The 23,916-nt window shown below is 42.3% G+C and overlaps 1 protein-coding gene and 1 pseudogene across 5 annotated transcripts in view; one reads left to right on the top strand and one right to left on the bottom strand.

Moving 5' to 3' along the window:
• The window catches only part of SLC4A8 (solute carrier family 4 member 8), a 109,665-nt gene that overhangs the window by 44,300 nt on the left and 41,449 nt on the right, over positions 1-23,916 (top strand). For all 4 annotated transcript variants that reach the window (XM_086399379.1, XM_086399377.1, XM_086399376.1 and 1 more), the window contains 9 exons: positions 10,461-10,607; positions 11,434-11,569; positions 12,969-13,129; positions 15,676-15,864; positions 17,373-17,464; positions 18,454-18,611; positions 19,806-19,893; positions 20,821-20,967; positions 22,079-22,179. In XM_086399379.1, coding sequence (XP_086255505.1) covers positions 10,490-10,607; positions 11,434-11,569; positions 12,969-13,129; positions 15,676-15,864; positions 17,373-17,464; positions 18,454-18,611; positions 19,806-19,893; positions 20,821-20,967; positions 22,079-22,179 — 1,190 coding nt within the window. In that variant the 5' untranslated portion in view covers positions 10,461-10,489. The remainder of the gene's footprint in view (positions 1-10,460; positions 10,608-11,433; positions 11,570-12,968; positions 13,130-15,675; positions 15,865-17,372; positions 17,465-18,453; positions 18,612-19,805; positions 19,894-20,820; positions 20,968-22,078; positions 22,180-23,916) is intronic.
• LOC147371583 (large ribosomal subunit protein eL36 pseudogene) lies at positions 1,791-4,325 on the bottom strand (annotated as a pseudogene). Its single transcript, XR_015163643.1, has one exon. The product of XR_015163643.1 is annotated as a large ribosomal subunit protein eL36 pseudogene (transcript).

Here is a 23,916-nt window from a genome sequence, read left to right as displayed (position 1 = left end):
GTAGAGGCTGACTCAGCCTCTGGGTCTGTTACCATGCGAATTTATGTGGGTGGCTCAGTGGAGGTCAGTGGTGTTTGGATGTATCAAGATCAAGCTTCCCAAGTTATTTTGACCAGATGGAAGAGGAGCCAGTGTGGCTTTCAGCAGTTGGAAGAAAGAGCAAGAAAGAAGGGTGTGGAGGTGGGAGGTGAACATTTGTTGAATACCCCTTGTGTGATAAGCATTTGATTAGGCACTTCTTTGTCTTTTTAATCTTCACAGCAATCAAGGCAGGTAGGTATCATGCCTATTTTACATGGTGGGGAAACTTCTCAGGGTCTAAGCAGGTAAGACTGGGATGGAATTCTGCTCTTTCCACTCTATCATACTACCTGCAAAGGAGGACCTACCCAGAGTTAACCACTCAACCTCAAAATCTTGCTCCATCATGTGGACATTTTTATGTATTGCCGCACCCCTTCTTCTGCCTTGTTAATCCTGTTACCTCTTTATCCTCTCACTGTAGTTGGGAGTACTGTTACTTTTAGTTTAGTTGTCTGAGCCCACTAGACCTTTGCCCTCAGCCAGAAGTTAACCATTTATGAACACTCTTCTCTACTTGGGAGTAGAATAATTAGCTTGTACAAACTCTCTTGGGTCCCAAGGACTGAGTTCCATCACAGAGATCAGCTGAGTAGCTGCCAGTAGGAGCATCTGCTCAAGATGACGTCATTTATTCCTTACGCAGTCTCCACATGTTCTGTAAAAGAAGGCCATGTGTGATGATGGCATTGCTAGCAGATAGTGTACAAGGAAACAGTCGTTTACATATAGACCGTTTTGAAAACTAGAATCTTATTTATGTTGGCACTTAAGAAAAAAGCACTACAGGCAAATGGAGGACAAATAGCGCCCACTCCTCAGGCCTGATATGGTTCTTGAATAGCTCTGGAGAGGAGAACAGGAAGTTGTAATATGCTGTAGGATTGACCATGCTGTGGGCTCCCAGGGCATCCCAGCTCAGTGAGGCTGTGCTCAGGCAGGTGCTGTCTCTAGAAGACATGGGATAAAATCAGTCCCACTCTGATGGAAGACAAGTAAACTGTTCCAATTGTATTCTAGTTCTCTAAGTGTGCCATGCTACAAGGTTCTGTGGCTGCAGATAAATCTCTGGGTCTCCTTCCCCTTTGTTCTATACCCTTGACACCACCTAACATAAACCATGTTCAGAACTACTTCTGAGATGTAATCTCTGGACATTGTTAGAGACTTTTGTAAATGTGAGGGTTGTTTTTTTCTTTTTTTGCATAAATTAACTCCATCAGCAGGAGAAGATGCTCTAAACCATTTCATTGTGTGTATGCTTAGTTGTGTCCAACTCTTTGCGACCCTATGGACTGTGGCCCCCCAGACTCCTCTGTCCGTGGACTATTCCTGAAAAGAATACTGGAGTGGGTTGCCATTTCTTCTTTCAGGGGATCTTCCTGACCCAGGGATAGAACTCATGTCTCTTGTGTCTCCTGCATTGGCAGGAAGATTTTTTTTTTAACCACGGTGCCACCTGGGAAGCCTTTGCTTTATATATATATATTTGAAGACTCAAAAGCAAACATTAGGACAAATTTCCAAAGAGAAACTCAAAACGAGCAATAATGCATGATTTCTTCAGTGGACTCTCCCAGTCCCAGAGGAACATAGAGCAGTGGCTTTATTTAGAGGAATGGCTTTTTCCATCTTTTCTGGCAGATCATTATTCCTGATTAGCTACTAGACTAATGAATCCTAGAGTGAGTTTGGTACCTTCTAATAAGTTTTTTTTTTTTTGGGGGGGGGCAAGATTTATTGTGATTGTGAACAGAGGAGAAGGGCTCAGTCCTTCTTGGCTGCTGCTTTCCTCATGGCGGCCAAGACGTTGCTCAGCTCCTCTCTCTTCCTCTTCGCGCGGATATGTGTCCCCACCCTTTTCTTGATGAACTTGAGGGCCCGCTTGTCCTTGGAGACCTTGAGCAGCTCCATGGCTCGTCGCTCGTAAGGGGCGAAGCCACACACCTCCCGGATCATGTCCCACACGAATTTGGTGTGTTTGGTGAGACGCCCGCGGCGGCGGCTGTGCCTCGGCTTGCCCACGTTCTTGGTCACCTTGTGACCCGTGTTGAGGCCCACAGCCATGGGGTAGCGCAGAGCCATGGCTGTTTTTCCACAATGGCTGCCGCGGCGGAAGGCGGTACCTTCTAATAAGTTTTTAAAAGAGGTAAGAGCCATTTGGCCTTAGTTATAAGTTGCAGGGGAAAAGGGGTGGCTTGCAAATGCTCCACATGTTATACTTTCCCTGCCATAATTGACTTTGACTCAACCTGAAGCCCAGGAAATAGGGCACCCATGAGTGTGTGCTAAGGCGTGCTGTGTTCTATGCGCATGCTCCATGCTCTAGCGTGCTCAGAATGCGTTCAGCTTCCAAAAGTCCAGACTCCATCCGCAGGGTGGGCTCGCTCTGTGATTCCTATCATGCTCTGCAAGATTCAGTTCCAGTTCACTAATGACTGCTCTCTGTATGTGTGTACATACTTATTTAAAAAGTAAAGTCTACAATTACATTTCCTAGTAAGTTTTATTAAATGAATACTTGTATTTGCACACAGTCCCTAGAGAGTAGGTTTGACAATAACTGGAAGAAAGACTGGGAAAAAAGTGGAACTTGGGTGAGTAAGTACGTAGATGAGGGGGACGAAGACTGTGTGGGTAGGAGAGCAGTTGAGAGGCCAGTGAAGTGACCGCAGGATTAGTTTAGGTTTAGTAAAGTCCCTGGGCTGCAGAATCCCATTAGATGGACTGGACTTTGTTGGTGCTGCATTCGTTTCCCAGTGTCCATTTGTTTGTCATCTTTTCTGATTTCACTCAGAATATGTGAGTCCGTGTTTCTCAGTCTCCAGCCTGGAAATTGATGTCTGGTTTTCTGATGTTTTGGTTGTTCTTAGCTCTGACCTCTGCTGGGTTTTGTTTTCATTTTTGCCTGTCTCTCTGGTGCTTTCAAAAGCACGTGCTGTGGTTGGCTAATATTTATGGGAACTGATTGGATCAAAAATACTACTTAGAGAAGGAAAAGTCTTCCTTAGTAACTCTTTGCAGAAGTCCCTTATATAGGAACTCTTCCTGGATTGAGGTTTCCATTTCTAGGTTGGTTAGGACCTTCTCAATCATCTCATGCCCTGGTGAATATTTTATCCACTCTAAGCACATTCACTTTGGTTGCATGTTCCTTTTGTGGCCCTTTTCAGATACTGTTATATAAGGAATTCTGAGAGAAAGAAGGTCGATCTGGGACTTTTTTTTTTTTTTTGCTTCTTTAAAAAATTTTTTAAATTATGAAAATATGATAACATTTATAGTAGACTTAGAAAATATAGAACAAGGTTACCTATAGTTCCACTATATATTATAATTTTTTTTAGGGGATAAATTAAGATTTTTAGTTGGAGTTTCAATATTAAACTCTCAAAAGTTAATAGAATCAAGATACAGAGAAGTAGAAGGAGAGAGTAGACCTGAAAAGCACTGTGAACCAATTCAACATAATTAAGATTTATACAGTTTCCACACAACAGTAGGATACAAATTCTATTCAAATTCCCATAGACTATAAACTAGGAGAGACTACTGGAACATATCCAGGGACATAAAACCAAGTGCAAAAATTTGATGGCATAAAGGTAATGGAATAATACAGAGTCTGTTCTCTTATCACTGTGGAAGTATGTTAGAGATCAATATCAAAAGATATTTGAAAATAGTATCCTAACATGAGATACCAGGTCACCGCAGGTGTTTGCCCCCAACCAGTGGTGATTCCTGCGCCCTGGCCAAAGTCAGGCCACAGGGAACTTTCTTCAGTGGAACTTGTGCCAATGGTATCTCAAGGAAAAGGGATAAGTAGGAGCCATTGTTCACTCTCCAGCTTGCTTATGCTTTTACTAATACCTGTGCCCTTATGGCAAGTTCTGTATTGTCAGTTGGAGAAGGGAAAATAACCACAAGCCTTGTTTACAGATGGTTTCAGTTGCTATGCTGGTGTCACCATTCTCGGCAAGTGGAGATGTACTATTCCTCTCATGTCAGAGAGGAACAGAGGAATTTGTAAATTACTTAATATTTTTTTCAATAAATAAGCAAAAAAAAAAAAAGAAAGAAAATAACCCACATATTTTCAAGTGACTTTTCAAGTCACATTTTCAATGTGACTTTTACCAGAGATCTTTGACTTAGTCATTGAAAGGTTCAATACAGTTAGAAGACTGGAAAAACATAGAGGGTGATTGCAGAGAAGAAAGCATTTTAAAGAGAAATTAATATCAAAATGAGAAATTAACATCAAAGGTTCTTTTAAAATACCATGTATTTGGAAATTATATGTCTACTTTTAAATGATGAGTGTATCTAAGGAGCCATAACAAGGACATAGCAAATGTTTGTAATAGAATAAAAATGAAAAGAGAATTTACCAGAATTTGTTGCATGCTGCTGAAGCTGCTCAATACAATCAAATATGATGTGGAGTCTTGAATAAGTTATGAAAACAAATAATGGACACTAGCATAAACTTTTTTGAAATTTGAACAAAATCTATATTTTAGTTAATAATACTGTATCACATGTTAATTTCCTATTTTTTAACAACATAGTATTTCTTTATATTTTCAGAATTGGATAAGCAGTTTCAAGCTTCATTCAAATTTTTTAAAAAAGATCACTAAGATAATAAATTTTCTAGACTTTTAGCAGTAATACTAGATGCCAAAATACTTGGAACTATATCAAAGTTTTGAGTGAATATAAGTTAGAAATCTAGCATTCTATTCATACTAAGTCAAACGAGTGGAATCAAAATGTCATAAATTTTTTAGCTAGAGAAAAATTCCCGAGTATTCTAAAATATGTATATTATACATACTATATACATATATATACAAAAGATTTTCTATTACATTTGATAAAGGCTTGAGAGAGAACATTATAAAAAGAAGAGATGGAGAACTAGGAAAACAAACTAAATGAAGTGTGGACACTGAATGAATATGAAATAGAAAAAGTAAAAAGATCTAGACAAAAATGAAAGATAATCATATAGTCCAGTTGTGTTTTTTTTCTTCTTTTTAAAAATTTATTTATTTTAATTGGAGGCTAATTACTTTACAATATTGTAGTGGTTTTTGCCATACACTGACATGAATCAGCCATGGGTGTACATGTGTCCCCCATCCTGAACCTCCTCCCACCTCCCTCCCATCCCATCCCTCAGGGTTGTCCCAGTGCACCAGCTTTGAGTGCCCTGTTTCATGCATTGAACTTGGACTGGTGATCTATTTCACATATGGTAATGTACATGTTTCAATGCTGTTCTCTCAAATCATCCTACCGTCGCCTTCTCCCACAGAGTCCAAAAGTCTGTTCTTCATATCTGTGTCTCTTTTGCTGTCTCACATATAGGGTCATCGTTACTATCTTTTTAAATTCCATATATATGCGTTAATATACTATATTGGTGTTTTTCTTTCTGACTTACTTCACTCTGTATAATAGGCTCGTTTCATCCACCTCATTAGAACTGATTCAAGTGCATTCTTTTTAATAGCTGAGTAATATTCCATTGTGTATATGTACCACAGCTTTCTTATCCATTCATCTGCCAATGGACATCTAGGTTGCTTCCATGTCCTGGCTATTATAAACAGTCCTGCAATGAACTTTGGAGCCCGGTTGTTTTTAAACATGGCTGCTCATTAGAAACGCATCTGGAGCTTTGGAGAAAAAAAGCAATACCTGGGTATTTGTATTCCTCAAAAAATTCCAAGATAATTCTGATATGCATCTGGATTTTAAAAAGTGATTACAGGTTTTTCTTTTAAATGGTAGTATTAGTGATATAGAATTCTATTATTTTCTGTTGACTAGTCATGATAAAACAGTATTAAGTGAATAATAGTTACATAATCACAATAGTAAAAGATGTTTATCAGTTTTCACAATAGTCAGATAAAAGATAATTATAATTGCAAGTCATAATGGGAACATGATTAACCTAACAATATAAAATAATTACATACAATTTGAGGGATTAAGCAGCGTGATGTAAGTGGAAGTGCATGCATGGACATGTTTTCATCCACCCAGCCAGTTTATGTCTTTTGGTTGGTGCATTTAATCCATTTACATTTAAGGTAATTATTAATGTGTGATCCTGTTACCAATTTCTTAATTGTTTTGGGTTTATTTTCTGTAGGTCTTTTCTTTCTCTTGTGTTTCCTGCCTAGAGAAGTTCCTTTAGCATATGTCATACAGCTGGTTTGGTGGTGCTGAATTCTCTTCACTTTGCTTGTCTGAAAAGCTTTTGATTTCTCCATCAAATCTGAATGAGAGTCTTGTGGGTAGAGTATTCTTGGTTGTTAATCACTTTAAATACGTTGTGCCATTCCCTTCTGGCTTGTAGAGTGTCTGTTGAGATATCAGCTGTTAGCTTTATGAGAGTTCCCTTGTATGTTATTTGTCATTTTTCCCTTGTTGCTTTTAATATTTTATCTTTGTTTTAAATTTTTGTCAGTTTTATTACTGTGTGTCTCAGGGACTCTTCTCTGTGCTTCCTGGACTTGGTTGACTTTTTCTTTCCCATTCAGGGAAGTTTTTAGCTATTACCTCTTCAGATATTTTCTCCGGTCCTTTTTCCCCCTCTCTGCTCTTTCTGCATGCTAAGTCACTCAGTTGTGTCCAACTCTTTGTGACCTTATAGACTGTAGCCTACCAGGGTCTTCTATCCATGGGGTTCTCCAGGCAAGAATACTAGACTGGGTTGCCATGCCCTCCTCCAGGGGATCTTCCTGACCCAGGGACTGATCCCATGTCTCTTATGTCTCTTGCATTGGCAGGCATGTTCTTTACTACAGTACCACTGGGGAAGCCTGGGACCCCCATAATGTGGGACTTTTTTATTGGTCGATTGATTGATTTTTGGCTGTGCTGTGTGGGCTTTTCTCTGGTAGTGGCAACTAGGGGCTACTCTCTAGCTGCTGTGTGCAGGCTTCTCATTGCAGTGGCTTCTCTTTGCAGAGCATAGGCACAGGCTTTACTAGTTGCAGCTACTGGTCTCTTGAGCATGGGCTCAATAGTTGTGGCACATGGATCTAGTTGCTCTGAGGCATGCGAGATCTTCCTGACCTAGGATTGAAGCCATGTCCCCTGCATTGGTAGGCAGATTTTTTTACCACTGAGCCACCAGGGAGGCCCTACCCTGGGACTTAGAGGAGCTTGCAGATGAGTAGTGGGAGAAAAACTGATAAATACCTAACTGTAATGCAATGCAGAAAATAAGTGCATAAGGGAATGCTAGCCAAGGACTTTGGGGATTTACAGGAAGGAGGCAGCACATCTGATCGAAGGGATCAGCAAAAATACCAAGAAGGAAGGTGCATTTGCAGTGAGTCTTAAAGGAGTGAGCCAAGTCAGTGTCTGGAAAGCACTGGCACTTTTTTGAAATAGCAGTTTGGTTTAGGTGGAGACCAGTGTGAGGTGAGGGTAGGAGCATCAGCTGAGGCCATGAGAAGGAGACAGAGTCAAAACCAGGCTGTTCTGTTGTTGGGGTAGATGCAGAAGGTATACATCTCTAGACTTTTTCCCCAAAAACATTTATTCAGTGTGGGCATGTGTGGGATTTCCATTTTGATTTCTCTTGAGCTGATCACTCAGTTCTTTTAGAGAGCTTTCCCTTTCTTTCTCTACTGAATGTATAATTTGTTCTAGAGAAAGAAAAGACTAGAAAGGAGGCTGGGCTCCCTGCGTGCTAGAGCATGAGGGGTCCTGATTGTAGGAGTGAACCAGGATCAGAGCAGTGCTTCAGGAAGGCTTGTTTGTAGGATTGAATTGGTAGGGGAGACAGGAAGGAGGCCCCTGCTGTTCTCAAAATGGGAGGAGAAAAGACTTGATCTAATCTGTGGATGATCATAATCTGTGGGAGGGAGCACTGAAGGGCAAGGTGGAAATACAAGGTGACACTGAGGTTTCCAGCCTGGAAAGTTGAGAGAATGGTGATGCCATGGACAGAAAAATATAAGAAATGAGTATGAGCCTGATTTGAGATGGAGGACAGTGAGTTTGCCTTGGAACATGTTGACTTTCCAGAGATAAACATTTGGGGGTCATTTGTAGACAGAAACTTTGAAATCATGAGAGTAAATATCACTAAAAAGAGAGAAGAAAGGGGCAGAAACCTGGAGAACCATCCTTTGGTGGATTGTGGAAGGGCTGGAGAAGCAATCAGAGGAGTCCAAGTGAGCCAGGGAAGGCAGTGGCACAGGTGTTGGGGGAGCCCAGACCACCAAGGGGAGGAAGTCATTAGGGATTGGGAGGATGTCTGGAGCCTGGTGGGCTCTCCAGGAAGTCTTTTGAATTGAGAGAGACATAATATGATAGACTTAGTGGTTTAGTGGACTTTAGTGTCCCTAATGAAGGCAGTCAGTGGAGAGCAGCCACATGCAGAGGCTATGGAGCAAGGAGATGGTGAGGAAAGGGAGCTAGATCAATAGACTATTCTTGAATGTGACCTGATGGAGGGACTTGGAAGAGTAGCACTTCACTAGGAACATTTCTTTTTTAAATTTATTTTTAAAACTTTATTTTTATTGAATGAAAGAATCTTTAAATTCTATAATGCTTTACAGTTTTCAAAACATTCACACACATGATTTCATATAATCCCATAATAACCCCTTTTCCCCCTACTCCTATATTGCTTCCCTCCCGCCACTCCCACTGGTAACTACTAGTTTGTTATTTATATCTGTGAGTCTGCTTCTTTTTTTTGTTTTATTCACTAGTTTGTTGTAGTTTTTAGACTCCACATAGAAGTATTGTACAGTATTTGTCTTTCTCTGACATATTTCACTTTGCATAATGCTTTCCAAGTTCATCCATGTTGCTGCAAATGGCAAAATGCCATTCTTTTTTATGGCTGAGTATTATTCCATTGTATGTATATACACCATGTCTTCTTTATCCATTCATCATATGATGGACACTTAGGTTGCTTCCATACCTTGATAATTATAAATAATGCTGCTACGATCATTAGGACATATGTTTCTTTTCAAATGAATGTTTTGTGGGTTTTTTTTAAAAATATATATATCCAGGAGTAGAATTGTTGGATCATATGGTGGCAGGAACATTTCTTTATTAGGTAAGAGAGACTTGAGAAGCCCAGGGAAGGGATGGATGGAAAGGAGAGAGTGAGGATAACTGATGGAGTGGGACCCAGCAGGATGGGAGGTGATACTCATTAGCCTGTAAGGAAGGGGAACTGGGGGAGGAAAGTGAGCCAGGCTGAGAAGATGGGAGTTCACAGGACAGAACCTGTCTTTTCAGTACCGCATGAAGTGAGGTTACCTGCTCAGAGGGAGGAAGTGTGGGTAAGCTTGTGGATATGAAGACGGTGACAAAAGCTCCTGTGCTGGAAGATGTGCAGAGGCAGCCCGAGATCAAGAGTCAAGCAGCAGAAACTGGACAGAGATGGGGCAAGGTCACAGCTCTGTGTGTCAGGGGTAGCATCTTTACAGTTGCTGATTCTGGGCCCCAGGCTGGGCAGGAAGGCCAGGGAAATCAGGTGGAGGTGAGACAGGCCTGGAAGTCAGGAACAAAACATAAGGTTTATGGATGGGATGAGAGAGTAAAAAGGAGGAACTAGAGAGGAATGCTGTGGGATCACTTATTATCCTGTATTCCTCTCTCTTTATAAAATATGTAATATCTCTCCTTTATGCTCCCAGTCTTATACCCCTTATAATTTGTAACTAGCCTCTCACTGCTATTCTAGATGGTGTAATCTACAGTGCAGAAAAAATAAAATGGAAACTGATCCTAGAACGTACTGGCTGCTAAAATTGATTCCAGGCATTGTGTTAAGCATATTACATACATTATCTTATTTACTGCTCACAAAAATTCTCTGAGTTTAAAGAATAAGCTTTCAATATTCCTTGTTAAAGACAGTCACAGAGAGATTAGATAATTTGTTCAGGGTCACATGGCAAGAGAATGGTGAAATCAAGTTTTGGACCCAGGCAGGTTGACTTGAGCACTTAACCACTTTCCCAAATGGCCTCTGTGCCAAGACTCGCTGTAGGTGTCCTGGTGTGACCATATCACGTTTTATCAATTGCTCAAATTGTCTTGTAGTGGCAACTACTAGCTTTTGTTTTTGTCCCTATAGTTTGCAAATCATGTTCACACACATAATTTTCTTAGATCTTCACAACCCTCCTGTGATGTTTGCAGCCACGAACAGGATGGAAATCTTCAACTTGCCCATCTCTACAGAATCAGTCCTGGAGGTCTTTTTGTCATTACAAAGTTGTGACTTTTTCTTCTTCCTCCCCCTCTTAAATACACTAACCTCCTTTTCTTAAAGGAGTTCTCTCTTCAGACCTTCTGCTTCTTTTCAGGCCATAGGACCCTGTACGTGGGGGTCCGGATGCCACTGGGCCGGCAAAGCCATCGGCACCACCGAACGCACGGTCAGAAGCACCGGAGACGAATGCGGGGCAAGGGAGCCAGCCAGGGGGAGGAAGGCCCAGAGGCCCTGGCCCACGGTAACACCTCGGGAGGGCGGGCGGGTGGGCGTCCACAGCTGGGAGTCCCCCTGAGACTAAGGGCATGTGGGACGGACATCCAGCAGGTAGTGGTTTTCATTCTCTAGGCTTTCCAGCTTGCTTCAAAGAAGAAGAAATGCCTCTGAGAATCAAAAGTATCTGCCTGAAAACTTCACTGTTCAGGCCCCCAAATCAATACCCTAGAAGGTGAAATCATTTGCTAGAGAATTAGCTATTCCTTTTGATCAAATTAATCAGATTTCTAGTTTCTTATGGGTTTTCTTCAAGTGGTCTTACTTAATTTTTTTCTTTTCATGAAACTGCTTCCAAAGAATGAAAGTGGAAGTTGCTGAGTCATGTCCGACTCTTTGCAACCCCATGGACTATACAGTCCATGGAATTCTCCAGGCCAGAATACTGGAGTGGATAGCCTTTCCCTTTTACAGGGGATCTTCCCAACCCAGAGATCAAACCCAGGTCTCCTGCATTGCAGGCAGATTCTTTACCCGCTGAGCCACCAAGAATACTGGAATGGGTAGCCTATCCCTTTTCCGGGGAAACTTCCTGACCCAGGAATTAAACGAAGGTCTCCTGTATTGCAGGAGGATTCTTTACGAACTAGCTGTCAGGAAAACCCCAAAGAATAGGTTTTTTTTTTTTTTTTTTTTAATTCTGGGAATAAAGAAATCTTTTTGATCTGAATACAGGATTGTCTTTATGTGTTTCACAAGCTGGAAGCCCCCCAGGTGCACTGAGTGTGGCAGGATGCTATTTCTGTCCCAAGTGGAGGTTGGGAGCAGACCTTTCTCTGTGGCTGCTTTTCCAGACACACCATCTCAGCGTGTTCAGTTCATTCTTGGCACTGAGGAGGATGAAGAACATGTGCCTCATGACCTCTTCACAGAGCTGGATGAGATCTGTCTGAAAGAGGGAGAAGATGCTGAGTGGAAGGAGACAGCCAGGTGAGGCCCTGAGTAGCCTGGGTCAAGGTTTGCTGGGGTAGGCAAATGTGTACGTTTCCATGAGTGACAGGTCTGCCTGCCTTTTATTTCTTCATGGGAGACGTGATGACTGAACATGGGCACTGACGTTCTAGGGTCTTGCATGGGAAGTCTTGATGTTGGCCTCTTTGTCGTGTCTGTGGTAACACCTGTTCCAGTTGACCTTGAGCTGGGGATTGGTGACAGAAACATGGAACAGGGGGTCCTCTCTCACTTGTTCCTGGGCTCTTTATATTGTATGTCTGACTTGGAAGATGCCTGAGGGGGCCACCTTGGCCTAAACCTAGCCCAACAGACATAGCCTTTTCCTATGGGTGAGCCATAGCATCATTTTTTTTTTTTAATTCTTTACTTTATTTGGCTGTGCCAGGTCTTAGTTGCACCATGGGAGCTTTTAGTTGCAGCACATAGGAACTAGTTCCCCAAACAGGGATCAAACCCAGGCTGCCTACATTAGGAGCATGAAGTCTTAGCCTCTGGACCATCAGGGAAATCCCAATCATTTGAGGTTTAATTCAGTGGAGATTGCGTAATTTTTGAGACATCCTATGGGACAATCCAACTTCATAGAGACCTCGGGGTAATATCCAGCCTGATGGTAGGCTTCCCTTGATTAGAGAGTGAATATGCTTGTCTAAGGCTCATACCCAAGAATAACTCTCAGATGAACCAAGCCCATGTCTAGGGTTCCTCTAGTAACTGACAAGTGAGCCTTCTGGGTGATACAAAGCCAGCATGCCTGAGCCTCAGGGAAGAAGATGAGGGATAACCAGCAAACCATGGCTCAATGTCTCACTGAAACAGTTCTTCCTGGATATCTGATGTGTTCAATGAATAGAGAGGATTAAACAAACCAATTAACCTCATACCAAACAAGAAGGCAATTAGCCTTAACATCCTGTCTTTGCAAACTTCTGAAGGTCACACAGACTTTTTAACAAAGAAAAATATGATCATTTTATTAATGTGATTTGTCAGTGTATCCAAATGATATAGATTAGATCTATTTTTTTAGTTGTACAAGTAATGCATGCTCACTGTACAAAATGAGAAAATAAGGATAAGCAAAAAGAAAATAAAAATTAATACCCCAGGGATAATGAATATAACATTTGGTGTCTTATATATGTATGTGTTGTATTTTAAGATTTTCCTTTCATAAAAATGGAATCAAGCTATACTCAATTTTGCAGTGGTTTGTAACCTACTTATTTCACTTGCCAATGCATGCTGAACATACAGATTCGATTACAGGGTTCAGTGTGATTATTCAGGTACCTTTCTTTGTGACCTACATTAAAAATCCTCTCCTGAAAATTCTTCATTTTCTGTTTTTGGCATCTCTTTGTCATGCTTTCAGGTGGCTGAAGTTTGAAGAAGATGTCGAGGATGGGGGAGAACGATGGAGCAAGCCTTATGTGGCAACCCTTTCACTGCACAGTCTCTTTGAGTTAAGAAGCTGTCTTATTAATGGGACGGTCCTTCTGGATATGCGTGCAAATAGCATAGAAGAAATCTCAGGTAAGATTAGGGGAGAGAAAGCAGAGGATCGTTTGTGGTGTGGTGTGGAGGAAAGAAAGAAGAACGTGGCTGTTTGTGCTTGGGCAAGTCACTTACCTTCCTTACCTCAGCACCTTCAGCTCTGGGATGGATTTCTTCCCTGCCTATTCCACAGGCTTGTTCTGGGATGCAAATGACATGGAGTGTGGTTTTCCATTTGCCTGTTTGTTTAGCAAATATTATTTTCTATCTATGCTTGATTATGTACTAGGCACAGGATACGATACAGTTTCTACCCTCAAGGAGCTCACCTTCTAGTGGGGAAAATGTGTGTGTGTGTTATTCTCTCAGTCGTGTCCAACTCTTTGCAACCCCATGGACTGTAGCCCACCAGGCTCCTGTGTACATGGAATTCTCCAGGCAAGAATACTGGAGTGGGTTGCCATTTCCTTCTCCGGGGGGTCTTCCCAACCCAGGGACTGAACCCACGTCTCCTGCATCGCAGGCAGATTCTTTACCGTCTGAGTAAAGATGAAGCTTTTACTCAGGGAAGTAAAGTAAAGTAAAGGGCTTTCCTTTATCAGGGAAGCCCCAGTGAGGACAATAGCCATAGGGCAATTAAAATAAGTGCAACAACCAAGCTCTGGTTTGGTAATAAGTGTGACTGGGAGCTCTGCAGAGAAAAGTGAAAGAAAGATTTTTCAATATGGCAACTAGGGAAAACATGTATGAAATTGAGCCAAAGGACTCCCCACTTCTTCAGCATGATGTAAAGGGGAGATACCTGATGGAGTTTCCTAGTACAGGAGAGTATAAGTCATTGTGTTTGGGGAATGGAGTTTGAGAAACACCTGGGTGCATGTAAGGCTTTTCCTCGGCTTGGCTCTGTTTGGTTGGACAGATTTTTAAGTTTCTTCCAGCTTTTCTTCATTACAAGTATCCAAGTAATTCTGCCTGTCTGGGATCACATAGGGACCTGAGGAGAGGTCTTACCGATGGGATCTTGTGTTAGCACCTTAGTTACATCTGTGAAGACTCTCTTTACAAATGAGATCATGCTCATGGGTTCTGGGGAGTTAGTATATAGTACACAGCATCTTTTGAAGGGGCGCCATTCAACCCACAACAAAAGAAGAGAGGAGTTCAGTTCATCAGTGTCGGATGCTGCAGAGAGGTCCGATGAAGTAAGAACTGGAAGCATCCACCAGATTTAGCAACTGGAAGGTTGTTGATGATTTTATCAAAAGCGGTTTCATTGAGGCAGCCACATTGCAGCAGGTGAGAAATTTTTCTTTTGAGAAGAAATAGAGAGCAAGTGCATGTGCGAGAAAGGGAAGGCAACAGATAAAGGGAGACCTGGGATGGATGTTCTTCTTCTGTTTTTTCTTTCCCAAGATGAAGTATCCTGAAGCATGTTTATATTGTGGGACAAGGAGAACCAATCAATCTAAAAGTTAAAGAGAGAGAAGCTTGGATCTTTGGCTTGAGTATTTGAAATAGATTTTCTTTTATTTATTGCTTCTAACACTTGGATAGTCATGGATGGAGCTGGAGTTGAGAATAGGTTGGAGTTTGAGAGAGGCGGTGGCAGGGGGGTGGATATGTAGGGTTTAAGTAAAACAGCTATGGTTCTTCACATTAGGAACCTGAGGTATTCATGTTAGTGATAAGGGTGGGTAAATGGTCTCACTTGTAGTGAATCAGCACTTTATATATCTTATTAATTTTTCACAACTATCTTCTAAGGATCATATTCGCTTCATGTTACAGATGAGGAAACTGAGGTACAGAGAGGTTATCACACAGAAAGTGGTAGAAGAGGGTGGGAGAGATGTGGACGTTTAGCTCTAGAATACATGCTGTTGACTTCTATGCCAGCTGCCTTTCAGCAGCAGGTGTGGGGATTTTCTCCCCCTCAGTTCTGCTGGACTTGGCAGGTCAAGATTGATGCTTGGTATTGTCTGGAGGGCTTAATTAAGAACAAATTAATTATTTTTATGGATTCTACCTTCAGTCACGTGGCCTTCTACAGTTATAGTTTCTCTTGACAATCACAGCAATGTTAAAATCTCAGAGGAAGAGAACCTAGAGGAACTTTGGCAAATGATAGAACAGAATGGCAATCATGTGGACATTTGAGTCAGACAGTCTGGGATTTGAATCCAATCTCTGCAACTCACTAGATGTGAGGTCATGGGGATTTTGTAATTTTGGGGCCTCAGTTTCCTGATCTGTAAAAATTATTATAATACCACCTACTTTTCAGAGGTTTTATAAGGATCAGATTAGATCATTATGTAATAAGTTCAGAATGTAGTTCCTGGCACATGTTAAGTGCTCAATAGTTTCCATTTATAAAAGTAATGATTTGTTACATGAATAACATGTAATGTGTCACAGCTGCTATTAGCAGTTAGCTCTTTCAGGCACTGATACAGAGACTGTAACCTCAGTGACCCTGGTAGAACTGCTTCCTCCTACTCCGTGTCCCTCACCTCACCTGACCTTGCCTTCTTTGGAATCACTGACCATCAGTTTGAGTGTTCATGTTAGCACCTGCCTTCCAGACCTGATCCTGGACCAGCAGGAGCTGTTCAGTGACCTGAATGACAGCATGAGGGTTAAAGTCCGGGAAGCCCTTCTCAAAAAGCATCATCATCAGAATGAAAAGAAGAGAAATAACCTCATCCCCATTGTTCGCTCCTTTGCTGAGGTTGGCAAGAAGCAGTCTGATCCACATTCAATGGATAAACATGGTAAGATTATTAGGAGTAACTGCTTTCTCTTTAGATTAATAAGACATTTAGGCACTAGTTGGAGATGCTGAGTTACTAGAGGGTAGGAACAGCATTTCTCTAATATGCTTTCATGCTCACTTAGACACAGTCCTTTTTGAGAATCGGCAAGATGGGTGGCTGGGACTGGCGACCATCATCTCTTGTGGCACTAAGGATGCATGCCTCAGATACATTTCAGTGGACCTCAGGGGAAAGGTTTGTGCCCCAGAATGGCCTCAGAACTGATGTGACTTGGGGAGTGTAGGGAAAGGTCAAATTAGCCAAGATGGCCTGGTCAGGCTCTCTCACCCCATGCCCTCTTACTCTTGCCCCACGTTTTATAATAATGATTCTATATCAGCTGAGATCACTTATAGCAATGTAGTTGCACATTCTGAGATACTCACTTGCCTGCAGCCTACTTTTGTTCTGTAAGCGTATATAAGCTTCACTTGGCATGCCAGAGAGAGAGAGAGAGTTGGCTGTGCTGCTGGGGGGCTATGTATGGCTGCATTATGGTGGTGAGGCTGCGTTAAGGCTGTGTCTGCTGGGTCAGCCACGAGAGGAGAGAATATAGCATGTCCACTGCTATGGCTGCTGTGCCATTCAGGAGAGAATAAATGTGTTTGCAGTTCCTATGACTCCTTGAGTTTTCTTCCAGTTTTCCTGCTCGCACCTTGCCTGCCCTGGGCTCAACGAAGAGTGTACACAGTGAGATACAGCAAGACAGTTGGTGGAGTCAGCAGGATCAGCGAGACAGGGAGATATCCACACTGGGGAAAATTTGGCTGCAGAGAAGGTCAACTGGAGCTTTTTAGAAGTAAACAAATGTCTTAGATTAGGGAGGCAAAATGCAGTAGTGTAGACTCCTGAGTCAGATTTCCAGGCTTGAGATTCTGGCTTCACCTCTTGCAAAGATTTTGGACAACTTCCTAAACCTCTTTAAGCCCACTTTGTAGAGTAAGGATAATGATAAGATCCACTCCATCAGTCTGTTGTGAGGTTTCAATAAGTTAATCCGTGTAAAGCCCTGAGCCAGGTGTGTGGTGGGTTGTAAACATCTGGTGAATTTCAGCTGCTGAATGCTTTCCGTTTCTGTGGCCAGGCTGGGGGTCTCCTTGTCCCCACATTTACCGAAACACAATGTATAGGAGATATGTCTGGGGATCCATGTATTTGAAAAGTTCTCCATAGGAATTTATGGTGTGCACTCCTGGTTGAGGATTACTGCCTTTAATAAAGGAAGAAAAGAACATTACAAATGGTTCAGGAAGAGGGCTCCAGGGTAGTAAGATCTCTGTGCCCCCTTTACTGCTAGCTGGTAGGTAAGGAGACAGGTATGTGTGGGTCTTCGCTTCCTAGTCACCTGAACCTCTTCTCTCTGTGGGCTTTGCAGGAGAGAGCCATGACCAGCCGACAATGGATGGGGTACGTCAAAGAGGGAAAGGGCAAGACTCAAGAATTCTGTTTGATTTTTCTCCAAATAGGTCAAACTGTGTCTCCTCAGTCCATTCCAACCACAAGTCTTGAAGTAAAGAATGGAGTGAATTGTGAACACAGTCCAGTGGATTTAAGCAAGGTGAGCAGAGATGTGGAAGTTGGCTCACAGGCCTAAGCATATCTCTTGTGGAGCCCAGAGTCCTGTTGCTGGAAGCTGGGTAAGCTTTGGCATTTCAATATCCTTTCTCCAGGACCAGAGCCCCTTCTGCAGAAAAGGAGGCCCATCTGCTCATGTCTTCCTCCTTCTCCATCCCAGAGAGGGCTGACTCATCAGTTCCCCCCCACCCCCCGACCCTATTCGACCTGCTGAAACTCACTAGCCACTGATAAACTGCCCTGATGCACACCTCCTGCTGTTTCAGAATGATTTTCTGATACCTGCTCTCTAGGAGCATCTTCTTACCTCCAAGGTTTTATTTTTCAATTATTCTTATTTATTTACCTCCAAGCGTTTTGTGAAAACAATATTTTTGCTACTATCTCACAACTACTTTGTGGTTAAACTCTTCTTGGTGACTGTGACTTTGGTGTCTGAGGCCTCTCCCACAGGATCCGGGTCCCCCTGCAGCTCTTGGCTCAATCCTTGATCTCCCGGCTGCCGGCCTTTCCTTGCTCTGGTCTCTCCCTGACACTGTCTTTCCAAAACACAGATAGTATTATGTCACTTCTCAGCTCATGAGGCTCCCCGAAACCTCAGACAAAGCATTCAGGTATTTTAAAATGGAAACAATTTGACCTGGAGTTTCAAAAAAATTTTCTTTGAGGTTGCATGGCGTAATGGAATTCAAATCAGCACCCTAGATTTAAATTCTCTCTCTTAGAAACTCTGTTGTCATGGGCAAGTCAACTTCATCTCTCTGGGTCTTGGTGACTTCATTTTTTTAAATAAAAAATGAGTCTGATTGGCCAATCTTATCCACCATACAGAGTTATTTTAAGGATTAAGTGAAGTAGTATGAGAAAAATATGTTAAATCATAAAATGATGCATGAATGTAATGTTGTGAGGAGGGTGATGGATATGTGAGGTGATGGCTCCCACACTGTCGGGGTGCTTTTAAATTTTCAGGTGGACCTTCATTTTATGAAGAAGATTCCCACTGGGGCAGAGGCCTCGAATGTCCTGGTTGGAGAGGTGGACTCTCTGGACCGCCCCATTGTCGCCTTTGTGAGGCTGTCTCCAGCTGTCCTTCTCTCAGGCCTGACAGAAGTGCCCATCCCAACAAGGTAAAGATGAGGACCACAAAGCACAGTGCCTTCTGCCTGATGCACAGGTTTATATGAGCTCTAGGAAGAAACCCAGAGACAGCAATGGCACCCCACTCCAGTACTCTTGCCTGGAAAATCCCATGGACGGAGGAGCCTGGTAGGCTGCAGTCCATGGGGTCGTTAAGAGTCAGACACGACTGAATAACTTCACTTTCACTTTTCACTTTCATGCATTAGAAAAGGAAATGGCAACCCACTCCAGTATTCTTGCCTGGAGAATCCCAGGGACGGGGGAGCCTGATGGGCTGCTGTCTATGGGGTCGCACAGAGTCGGACATGACTGAAGCGATTTAGCAGCAGCAGCAGCAGTGGAAGAAACCAGCTAATGCCAAAATATAGGATTAATTAATTTGGGGATTGCTGTTTAAAATTCAACAATGATCTCAGAAAACTGGGGTATATTTGATTAACCTCTGTGCAGAAGAATTGTAAGACTTTTAAGGCTGTGACTGTGCAGTTTCTGTGACGTGGGAAATTGAGACTCAAAGAGCATTCCGAAGACATAGCAAGGACCACTGACCTGGGATAGGGAGACTGTCTTGATCTCCCTGTTCTGCAGAACTTTATCCCAGGGAGACATCTCTAAGCAAAGTATTGATGTCTCTTTCCATAGTTCTGGCAGGATTTGTATGGTTTGCAAATATGTCCGTATTTGTTCCAAAGCCTATTCATGCACTCCAGAGGTGGTGATAGGTGATTCAGAGTCCCGTTAATTATGGAATATTCAGATGTCCAGGACACAATTTAGACTCCTCTGCCGGGCTTGATCATTTCAATTGCCTTATCCTTCTCCTCTCCCCATCATTTTCTTATTAGAGCCATGAATGAGATACAGATAATCTTGAATTTGCCATGTTTTGAAAAAATATCCTTTCTAGAGCAAGGAATTACGTCTATGGAAACCCTGAGAATTCTAACCACTTTATTGAATGGAGTCGTACAGATAGCTTCCAATGACTATAGGAGAGCTATTAGGTCAAGGCTACTCAGATTGCCCCATCATTAGTTTGCTTCCTTTTTTTGAAGTTACTATGATAAATTCTGTTTGATAGAAAAGAGAAATGTTATGTTGTTTGGAGAAGAAATTTCCTTATATTTCCTTACATAATTTCCTTTTCCTTACATAATTTCATCTTTTTTGTGTGTTGCCAGGTTTTTGTTTATCCTATTGGGTCCAGTAGGGAAAGGTCAGCAGTATCATGAGATTGGCAGATCCATGGCCACCATCATGACAGATGAGGTATGCACACCACTTCTGCTTTTCATGTGTTCATCTCATAAATATTTATTGAGTGTTTATTCTGTGCCAGGCATTGTGCTAGTTGTTGGGGGTATAATAATTATTGCTGAGAAGCAATGCAGGTCATGTTTTTGAGGATCAAGGCCTCTTGGATTTTTCTTCCTCTGTCATCTCTCCCTTTTGGAATAATCAAGGATGCAGAGAAATCTTTTTCTGGGAAAACTATTGCCAAGTAGGATACCAAGTGGGAAAGATATTAAGGCTGACTTAACTTTCTAGAGAAAATAGTTAATGAAGTATACCCAAGCTATTTACATAAAGAAACCTCACTCCCATTTCACGTAAATGAGCTGTAAATGAGACCAGCTCGTCAGGGGGATGCTCTTGGGCATTGTCATGTGAATGTGCTAGGGTTACTAGACATTTCGGCTGCCCCTGCTGCATCCCTGGTGAGGACTGTGCTGCTCAGGTTAGTTGCAGAGTAGGGCCTTGAAAAGACATATGTCTTAGAGGCAAAGGGAGATGGGGCTGTGTTTTATCAGCTGTCTTTGGTTGGAAGACATATTTCATGGAGGACCTTTATTAGTAATTCCATCCGTTTTTTCTACCCATCATGATCAGGAAAATTCCTCATGCATCTTGGCTTTTGTTCCATTTTTTGAGGAGATAACAGAATTACAAAACTTTAGAGTCATGTCTTATCTCTTTCTACACTAATAGACATATATTTAGTTTTTTTTGACTCATCTTTAGATTCATTTTTAAAACTCTTTTATCCCTGTACTTCAAGTGCTAAACTTATCTACATTTCAGAGCCCCAAGACAAAGATAAAAACTAAGAGGTTTTATCCATCTTTTACCATATCCATTGGTTATTGTTTAAGTCAAGTGACTTTCAGCTTTCCTGAGGATTTTTTCTTCTCTTAGATTTTTCATGATGTGGCTTATAAGGCAAAAGAACGAGATGACCTCCTGGCAGGGATTGATGAGTTCCTAGACCAGGTGACGGTGCTTCCTCCAGGGGAGTGGGACCCCTCCATTCGAATTGAGCCACCCAAAAATGTCCCTTCCCAGGTAATGTATGCACATGAGCCAGTGGTGGCTTAGTGTCACTTACTGAGGGCCCACCATGGACACAGCAAAGACCATGTTGGTGTATGCTAAATAAACTGAGATGTGGTTTTATTGCAGGGTGCCTAGAATGTCAGAAGAGTAATAAAATATGAATATGCAGTAACATCGATTGGCCAGGATTACCCTGGGATGAATTTTAAGCCAACTTTTGGAGGATTGGTGTGAAATGGCAGAGAGGAGAGGAGGGGGCATTTCTTGGGAGTCTATTAAGAATGAAGCCACTAAATGAGAAGAGCTCAGTGCATAGAGCGGAGAAGGCAATGGCACCCCACTCCAGTACCCTTGCCTGGAAAATCCCATGGACGGAGGAGCCTGGTAGGCTGCAGTCCGTGGGGTCGTTAAGAGTCGGACACGACTGAGTGACTTCACTTTCACTTTTCACTTTCCTGCATTGGAGAAGGAAATGGCAACCCACTCCAGTGTTCTTGCCTGGAGAATCCCAGGGATGGGGGAGCCTGGTGGGCTGCGATCTATGGGGTCGCACAGAGTCGGACACGACTGAAGCGGCTTAGCAGCTGCAGCAGCAGTGCATAGAGAGTGCAAATGGAGTTCCCCATACTTTTTTTTTGAGAGGTTAAAGATGGAAGAAAACTTCTACAGTACACTGGTCCCTGGGCCAGGTGTTTTACATATGCTAATTAAATCTCTCAGCAACATCTCCAAGTAGGTGTTGTTATTTTTTATTTAACAAATGAGGAATAAAAGTACTATCTTCAAGACAGATTTGCGACTTGAACTCAGGTCATATCTGATGCCAAAGCTTTCACGTTTCTGTTTCTGGACAAGACAGAGGAGTCAGGTACCAGTGGAGAGGAAGAGAAATTATTTGTTGTCTTTTGTGTTTTTCAGAAAAGTCAATAAACTGTCCCAAATCAGTAAATGCATCCGAAAGCTATAAGAAACACTTGGGTATTTGGGGGGCTGCTTTTGGATTCTCTCATGCTACCCTGACCCCCGCCATCTCCCACCCTCCCACCCCGCCTACCTCCACCATAGCAGGAAAGACAGAATAGGTGGTTGACTTTGCTAATGTGTGGTCCTCTGTTAAAAGGAGAAAAGGAAAATGCCTGGAGTTCCAAATGGGAACGTTTGCCACATAGAACCGGAGCCACATGGGGGCCACAGCGGGCCAGAGCTTCAGCGCACTGGGCGGTAAGTTCTGGAATATTTCACAGCTAATACTGCTTACTGGACAGAAGCTGTACAAAGAAATGAGTCATCTTTGCTTTCAGCCTTCTTCTCTATAGTATCTTTATTGGCTGGAAATTGGACCACTGACAATAAGTATTACAATTCTATTGAATACTATATCATTCATTCAAGTTCTCAAACCACCTACCATGTTCTGTCTCACCTCCTATCCTTCCCACACAGTGTTCCCCCTGATTTGAACATTCCTCCACCTCTTCATTTCCAGGCTAACTGCTTCTTGTCCTTTGATTCAGCTTAGGCGTCCCTTTGGAGAGTCTTCCAAGACACTCTTTAGAGGAGGTTAGGTTATTCCTGCTGTGTGATATCACAGCTTGGAGCCCTGTCCCCTGCCCAGCTACTACCCTCAGCCCAGTCCCCTGTTATAGCCCTGGTCATCTTTTATTATTATTTCTTGATTTGATGTCTTTCCTGCCAGAAGGGTTTGCTCCCTAAGGGCGGGGACCCCATTATATTCCTAACACCCAGTTCAGTGCCCTGCATAGAGTGGATACCTAATTATTATCTGACGAATGACTATTAGAATGATGACTGTTCTTTAGCACGAGTGGACATGGCATGCGTAAATATTAAATGGTTATTTTAAGTTAAGACATGGATAAATATTAAATGGTTATTTTAAGTTGAGAAACCCCTTGGGGTAGGGAAATAAGTACTATTTTAGGTGTGTCTGAGAATAGGCAACTTACTCTTCTGGGCCCAGATTTTAAGGACAGATGTCCAATGAGGAGGTTCTCTGTGGTAGATGAGGAAAGAGGGTCCCCAGGCTGGGAAATTTTATATTCCAGGTAGGAAGGTAATAAAAGAGAATGAGATTTGGGGTTGGAGTGGCATCCAGAGGTGTCCCCCACATTGTGGGAGAAGGCTGGGACTATGGTTCTGGCATTGTGAGTTGTGCTTGTGTCTAAGAGGGTCTACTGGGCCTTCTCTAGGGCCTTCACCTATTTTTTCCTTCCTTCCTTGAATTTGCTTTCCTTATTTATTTATCTTCAGTACTCTATCCAATGGAAGCCCAACATTTGTTTCTTTTTTTGAATTGCTGAGAGTGTTGATTTTTCCACTCTTGGAAATTCAGGGACAGAAAGGAGAGGAGACAAGAAGCCAACAGAATAGCATTTAACTAGCAGTATTGATAGGGAGAATTCATCCTGGCTGGAGGAATGTATTTGAGGGTGGAAGGATAACTGGGCTCTGGGAGGGATTACTGGAGAAAAGGAGGAGCCCTTTGATGGAAGGGATCGCTGAAAAGAGGGATCAAGTTCCAGGAGTAAAGTTCATATTTTCTTTAAAGTTGGAGGAGGTCTGAGTTGTGGCGGAGGAGTCCTGGTATTGAGAAGCATTTCAAAGGATACATTTGTCTTTAGAATAGTTTCCAGGATTGAGACTATCTTAAAGGAGGTGGTGCTTTTTTTTTTTTTTTTTTTTCTGTGTCTGGCTTCTTTCACTTTGTAATTTTTTTTTTTTTAATTTTTTTTTTCTTTTTTTTTTTTTATTCTTCCAATTTTATTTTATTTTTAAACTTTACATAATTGTATTAGTTTTGCCAAATATCAAAATGAATCCGCCACAGGTATACATGTGTTCCCCATCCCGAACCCTCCTCCCTCCTCCCTCCCCATACCATCCCTCTGGGCCATCCCAGTGCACCAGCCCCAAGCATCCAGCATCATGCATCGAACC

This window comes from Bos grunniens, chromosome 5 (assembly GCF_055505025.1).
Source record: "Bos grunniens cultivar Pamir isolate PY7600 chromosome 5, Bosgru_T2T1.0, whole genome shotgun sequence".
Taxonomy (NCBI): domain Eukaryota; kingdom Metazoa; phylum Chordata; class Mammalia; order Artiodactyla; family Bovidae; genus Bos; species Bos grunniens.
This window is presented reverse-complemented; position numbering and strand designations above follow the sequence as displayed.